Source organism: Sinocyclocheilus rhinocerous, unplaced genomic scaffold (assembly GCF_001515625.1).
Source record: "Sinocyclocheilus rhinocerous isolate Xijiao unplaced genomic scaffold, SAMN03320098_v1.1 scaffold227, whole genome shotgun sequence".
NCBI classification, from domain to species: domain Eukaryota; kingdom Metazoa; phylum Chordata; class Actinopteri; order Cypriniformes; family Cyprinidae; genus Sinocyclocheilus; species Sinocyclocheilus rhinocerous.
In genome coordinates, this window is record NW_015633170.1 from 422,864 (window position 1) to 430,496 (window position 7,633).

General features: G+C 35.8%; 1 protein-coding gene across 1 annotated transcript in view; it reads left to right on the forward strand.

The window, feature by feature from the left end:
* LOC107743271 (inter-alpha-trypsin inhibitor heavy chain H4-like) overlaps nucleotides 1-7,633 on the forward strand; it is a 21,277-nt gene that overhangs the window by 5,221 nt on the left and 8,423 nt on the right. Inside the window, exons 9-14 of the mRNA XM_016556431.1 lie at nucleotides 349-541; nucleotides 3,406-3,578; nucleotides 4,338-4,412; nucleotides 4,737-4,772; nucleotides 5,117-5,152; nucleotides 5,345-5,365. Of these exons, the coding sequence (XP_016411917.1) occupies nucleotides 349-541; nucleotides 3,406-3,578; nucleotides 4,338-4,412; nucleotides 4,737-4,772; nucleotides 5,117-5,152; nucleotides 5,345-5,365 (534 nt within the window). The remainder of the gene's footprint in view (nucleotides 1-348; nucleotides 542-3,405; nucleotides 3,579-4,337; nucleotides 4,413-4,736; nucleotides 4,773-5,116; nucleotides 5,153-5,344; nucleotides 5,366-7,633) is intronic.

The following is a 7,633-nucleotide window of genomic DNA, read 5'->3' on the forward strand; positions in this document are numbered from 1 at the left end:
GCAGCTGGATGCAATAATCGCATGCCAATGTGCATTGGCTCGTTTAGTTTACACTCGAAGTAGATTGGTCTCTCTAAGCGAGATCCCTAATTCGTCGGTCATCCGACGTGACGTCTCCGTTCCCTCCTTCAGGGAACGAGGGTTACCATACGTAACCGAGACGTTTTAATTTTGCACCACATCAGCATCTGAGGCACATTAAAAAATAATTTAGGCAAAAGTCATTTAGCATTTTTTGTAAGAATTTTTGTTGTTTGTTTGTTTCATTTTCCTCTTATATCCTCAATTTACATGAATTTCTGTCATGTTGTCTGAATATTAGAATTTAAAAAAAAATGTCTCTAACAGGTGAAACCAACATAGAGAAGATAATGGCCAATGTGAAAAAGGCCATTGGGACAAAGTTTCCCCTCTATTGCCTTGGTTTTGGATATGATGTTAACTTTGACTTCCTGACAAAGATGTCACTGGAAAATGGTGGAGTTGCTCGCAGGATTTATGAAGATTCAGACGCTGATCTACAGCTCTGTAGCAAAATGCGGTGTGAATTTCAAAATCCATTCTGAGCCAAATGTGCAGCAAAATGGTTGCAAAAATGGTGATTTAAATGTCTTTTAGAAAAAATATAGATACTAAGGTATTTTAAATCATCATCATTAAAAAATGTATGCGTACAATATGCATTGAATTGGACGAATAACCTATGTTAGCGAATAATTGTGTAGGATAGAACTATTTTCCTGCTCATCTGAACACACGCAAATGTTGCAAGACAAAACCAATCAATCACAGAGAGCGTTCACTCCCAAAAGTATCATAAGAAATCATTGACGCTTTTGGGAACGGCAGCCCAGAACAATGCTTATCAGAGGACAGAAAAAAAAACAAATGTTTGAGTTATTTCACAATAAACAAATTGAAATTGTAGCCTACATAGTTTGTGCAATTACAATTATTTATGTTCTATTCTGTAATGTTAGTATAAATCATAGCTGTCAGAATAAAAATGTTGCCTTTTATGCGTGCAACAGCCTGTCACTGGCAGTCCCTTAGGAAAATGAACCATGGTTTTACTAAAGTGACCATAGTTCAACTATAGTATTTGTAGATTTCCATGGTTACCACTACAGTAAACATATTTTAACCATGTGTAAAACAAAATATAACCTAATAAGTTGCAATTAAGGCATATTGAATGTTAAAATGTGTTTCAAATATAAAGTTTAGTGGATATCATTACCAATTTTACTCTTAGTAATTTAATTGAATACATTTCACAATTTAAATGTTCAGTTTAGAAGTATCGTTTATTAAAAGTATCGGTATTGTATCGAAAACAAAATAAGTGGTATCGATACTTTCGATACTGATGTTGTATCGAAAGGAACGATCCTCACATAAAAATATAGATTCTAAAGTGCATTTTTTAACCATTAATTTTATTTATCAAGAAATTCGGTGCATAAAATAAGCTTAGACTATATTAGCGAATAATTGTGTTGGATAGAACCATTTCTCCTGCTCATCGGAGCACACGCAAATGCTGAAAGACAGAACCAATCAATCACAGACAGCATTCGCTGCTGACGCATGGCTTAGAGTGCTTGTTTAAATAGGGCTACGTTTCCCAAAAGCATCAGAAGCATAAGTAGATTTTTTCATGAGGTATCCTCAAAGGTGCACCTTTGTAACTTATCTACCCTTAAAGCATGCATACATGTATGGTACTAATATGCTCACTTTTAGGGGTATAGTTGCACCTTTGAGGTTACTGCCCCAGTAAAGGGCTAAAATACAATTATAGTATATATTATTTATGACAATGTAAACAAAAAAAGGCCTATGAAATGTTAAAAAACATGGCTTTAAAATCTAATATTAAGTGAGTATAATTACTGATTATATTCTTTTAATAATTTAAAAGATCAGTTTAGTTTAGAGGTATCGGTATCAGTATAGATATCGACGATACTGGGCTTGAAAATATTGTTATCGGATCGAAAATAAAATAAGAGGTATCACCCATCCCTAATTATCACGTGGTATCACGATGAAAATGCAATCTCAAGTGTCCTACCCGTAAGTTTAAATGCATTTAGGAAAAATGGCATTTAAATGATAATTTTGCTACAGTTTCTGCTTGGACATGTTAAACATATCTAATCAATTTGGTTAATACAGTTTAATTTTAATTTTGCAACTTATAAAGCGTTAAAATATGTTTTTAATTTACATATTAAAGCTAATGTAAAAAATGGCAAATGTAAATTATATAATTGAATTTTCATTTTGCACTAAATGTTGCACATATGTATGGGAAAATGTAAATTTAAACACAGAAATACATTGCCATTTTACATATTGCATTGTCATTTTGCATATTACATTTCAAAATGAATTTTGCTACCCATATGCTTCCATAGAACGGTTCTGTCTTTTAGCGCATTTAAAGTTTGTTTGATTTTTAGGGCTTCTATGAAGAAGTTGCCGTCCCTCTCCTCACTGATATTCAACTTAAATACCCAGGAGGGACAAACCTTACCAAGACCAGCTTTAGCTTGTACTTCAATGGCTCTGAGATTGTGGTGTCAGGACAAATCACAGACAACAGTGTGGAGAGTTTCACCACTGAAGTCATCGCAGTATCAGTAAGATCTTCACTAATCTTCTCTTTAGTGGCATATTATTAGTATCACTGGTCGACTGTGTATAGGAGTTGGGAATAATAGCTTTGTTTTTATAGTAGGTTATGGGTGAAAGTGGTACTGACAGCATTCTAATAAAAAATATTCACTAGTATTATTATTTCTAAACAGAAAGGCAACAATGTGACGTATCAGGACACTATATTGACAAAAGACCCCAGTGATGTCCCACCTGAGAATGAAGATTTCATGCAGAGAGTATGATAAAACAGTGCTGCTTTTTTCCCCCACATACGCACGATCGGAAGGAGCGGAAGCGGTCGACTGTGGCATAATAAAAGCTCCGCTGCTTTCGAAGTTTAAATCCAGAGAAATAAGCAATTTTAACTACTGACACGAACCGTGTCTATAGTGTCATTGTGTTGCCTGCCAATGACGTCATAACCCTCGATTTCCAGTTTTTTTTTGTAGAAAACATGGAAACACCAAACACGCTTTAATATGCTATGCATTTTATTAGACAGGTGACGACTGCACAGAGTAGCATTATAACAGAACGTTCAAATGTAGTATGATAAAACAGTGCTGCTTTTTTCCCCCACATACGCACGATCGGAAAACTCCCATGATTCCACACTCAGTCACGGCTTCATCAAACTACGCCTTTGTTTCTTTGTTTGTTTTGAATACGCGCCCTCTAGTGGCAAAAAATTACATATTGTGCCTTTAAGTTGAACATTGAGAACATATTTTATCTCAGAGTGATTCTTAAAGGACAAGAGACAGAGGATGAAAAGAAAGAAGCTCTCAAACTCTCCCTGAAATACCAGTTTGTCACTCCCCTCACCTCTATGGTTGTTACTAAGCCACAAGAAGGTGATGTGGAAGTTGCCGACAAACCCAAAGAGGGAGAAGCGCAACCCAGACCTCCAGGTGAGAAGCTACTTCATTTGTGCATCCTACAAGTTAAGGCAACAGAGTCAGTTTATATTATAAAGCAGCTGTCTAGTGTTTTCTGACCTCATCAGACAAACTTTTCTTCCGAAATGGAGTTTTGATGGCCGCTGTATACGCAGTGAATAACAGTTATCCCTTTGTATTTTTTTTTTATAAAGTACCTGTACCTTATGGTCCTTTTGCATGCAACTACACTACCGGTCAAAAGTTTGGAATCAGTAAGACTTGTAATATTTTTTAAAGAAGTATCTTATGCTCATCAAGGCTGCATTTATTTGATCAAAAATACAGAAAAAAAACCCAGTAATCTTGCAAAATGTTACAATATAAAATAATGGACCGGTAGTGTATAAAATAATGAAACAAACAGTTCATGTACTCTATTTATGTAAACTTTTGCAGAGAATTTAAAGTAGCAATAGCTTATGGAAAAATTTCAAATATATAGGATGGAGACTTGTTTTTTTGTGTTGTTGATTTTTTTACATTAGTTGATAATTGGATTTAAGTCCCGCATACACCACCAAAGACGTCTGTCATTTTCACCACAAGACAGTTATTTTGATTAAAAATTAGCAGGTCATAATTGTCAAAAAGTGAAACACATACGTTGATACATAGTTCACAATGAGACTTAACATGTATTTAGAAAATGCATGAATTTTTATTTCATGCTTACTTTAATATACTGCATCTGCCTTGAAGTGTGTATATATATATTTTTTTATTTCCCAGCAACAGGATTTATTCAGCAGCACCGCCATAGTCCAGGTCTGCCCGGTGCACCTGCCGCTCATCCAGGTTTGCGTGGTATGCATTGTTTCTTCTTCTAAAAGCTTTCTTCTTTTAATAGGTAGATCATGTTACCCCCTCTTATCTTATAGCTTCCATAGTGTTCAGACCAAGCAGTATTCAAATTTACATTATCACATCATTAAGACTATTAGGACCCTCCATTCTTTGAGAGAACATATCGATAGATCATTCACAATAAGATCTACAACATGCATTTGGAAAATAGAAGAATTTACTAAAATTGGGTGAATTTTAATTTTATGCCAACGTTAGTATACTTTATCTGCCTTGAAATATCTTTTTTTTTTTATTATTTTTTGTTGTTGTTGTATATCCCAGGATCAAGATATGGTGGTGCTCATCTAGGGCGCCGGGGTATGGCTTTTTTCTTTATCTTTTTTTTTTCATGGGTACAGGACACGTCATGTGTAAAGAAAAATGTGCCCCTTATCTTATAGCTTCCATTTTCAGAACAAGCAGTATTCAAATCACAATGATCACATTATTAAGACTATCCCTTTTTCTAAATACTGCTTTCAAACCCCTCTGTTTGTTTTGGCAGGATATATATATTTTTGAAAATTTGGTGGAAAAAAAGCAAGGCAAATGGGGTGCAAAATGCTGGGGTTGCAATAAAACACACATATTGAAAATGAATTTGTAATAAACAGATTTTTGATTCATGCTCACAACATAAAAAAATATATTTGTTTTTTTAGGTGGACGATATCGCCTTCATAGTTATCCTGCTGCATGTAGGTGTTTTAATTTCTTTTCTCTTCTACATTTATCAGCCAGATTCTGTAATGAATAAACGCTGCTGCCTTGTGCATATCATGTATGTCGTGCCTAATTATCAATTATTAAACGAATGTAAATTATTGTACTTGGTAATAAATTAAAGTTTTTTAGTTTTTTTTTAATGGCTGAATCATCTTCATTCCCAGTTCCCTTTCCAGTAGCTGAGGGTATGTATGACAATGTTGCAATGTTTTCTGTCCAAAAATGTCTTATAGTAATAATAATAATAATAATTTAATTTCAACTGAATGAAATCAACTGCTATTTGACTTTCTTTAATTATTGCAAATTTGCCGTATTAAAAGCTACAGTGCATCCGGAAAGTATTCACAGCGCTTCACCTTTTCCACATTTTGTTATGTTACAGCCTTATTCCAAAATGGATTAAATTCATTATTTTCCTCAAAATTCTACAAACAATACCCCATAATGACAACGTGAAAGAAGTTTGTTTGAAATCTTTGCAAATTTATTACAAATAAAAAATCATGTACATAAGTATTCACAGCTTTTGCCATGACACTCAGGTGCATCCTGTTTCCACTGATCATCCTTGAGATGTTTCTACAACTTGATTGGAGTCCACCTGTGGTAAATTCAGTTGATTGGACATGATTTGGAAAGGCACACACCTGGCTATATAAGGTCCCACAGTTAACAGTGCATGTCAGAGCACAAACCAAGCCATGAAGTCCAAGGAATTGTCTGTAGACCTCCGAGACAGGATTGTATCAAGGCACAGATCTGGGGAAGGGTACAGAAAAGTTTCTGCAGCATTGAAGGTCCCAATGAGCACAGTAGCCTCCATCATCCGTTAATGGAAGAAGTTTGGAACCACCAGGATTCTTCCTAGAGCGGGCTGCCCGGCCAAACTGAGCGATCGGGGGAGAAGGGCCTTAGTCAGGGAGGTGACCAAGAACCCGATGGTCACTCTGACAGAGCTCCAGCTTTTCTCTGTGGAGAGAGGAGAACCTTCCAGAAGAAAAACAATCTCTGTAGCACTCCACCAATCAGGCCTGTCTGGTAGAGTGGCCAGACGGAAGCCACTCCTCAGTAAAAGGCACATGACAGCCCGCCAGGAGTTTGCCAAAAGGCACCTGAAGGACTCTTGATGAAACCATGATGAAACAAAGATTGAACTCTTTGGCCTGAATGGTAAGCGTCATGTCTGGAGGAAACCAGGCACCACTCATCACCTGGCCAATACCATCCCATTTTTTTAGCGGCAGGAACTGGGAGACTAGTCAAGATCGAGGGAAAGATGAATGCAGCAATGTACAGAGATATCCTTGATGAAAACCTGCTCCAGAGTGCTCTTCCAAGGTTCAGCGAAAGTTCATCTTCCAACAGGACAACGACCCTAAGCACACAGCCAAGGTAACAAAGTAGTGGCTACGGGACAACTCTGTGAATGTCCTTGAGTGGCCCAGACTTGAACCTGATTGAACGTCTCTGGAGAGATCTGAAAATGGCTGTGCACCGATGCTCCCCATCCAACCTGATGGAGCTTGAGAGGTCCTGTAAAGAAGAATGGGAGAAACTGCCCAAAAATAGGTGTGCCAAGCAATACTCAAAAAGATTTGAGGCTGTAATTGGTGCCAAAGGTGCTTCAAAAAAGTATTGAGCAAAGGCTGTGAATACTTGTGCATGTTGTTGTTTTTTTTTTTGCATTTTTTATTTTTTTTATATAAATTTGCAAAGATTTCAAACAAACTACTTTTACGTTACCATTATGGGGTATTTTTTAATCCATTTTGGAATAAGGCTGTAAAATGTGGAAAAAGCGAAGCGCTGGGAATACTTTCTGAATGCACTGTAAATTAAAAGAAAATGGAATGAGATGATGAAATGGATGAAATGGAATGAAAATAAATGAAATAAGGCATTAGGTGTGATTCGGAAAAGAAGCCTCTTAATATGAAATATTTGAAAATACATTTTAATGAAAAGAAAATGATTTAAATGTAGCTCTAGTTATGTGAAAGGAATTATCATTAAATGTTTTATAACATTTCATATGTTTTATAATTTATATTATTACAAAAAAATCAGTACAGTTTAATTACTAAATTTAATAATTTCTCTATTTAATTATTTCAGTAATGCATTTGTACAACTTTTTTTCATTATTTACACTGAACAAAATTATAAATGCAACACTTTTGTTTTTGCCCCCATTTTTCATGAGCTGAACTCAAAGAGCTAAAACTTTTTCTATGTACACAAAAGGCCTATTTCTCTCAAATATTGTTCACAAATCTGTGTTAGTGAGCACTTCTCCTTTGCCGAGATAATCCATCCACCTCACAGGTGCTGATTAGACAGCATGATTATTGCACAGGTGTGCCTTAGGCTGGCCACAATAAAAGGCCACTCTAAAATGTGCAGTTTTATCACACAGCACAATGCCACAGATGTCGCAAGTTTTGAGGGAG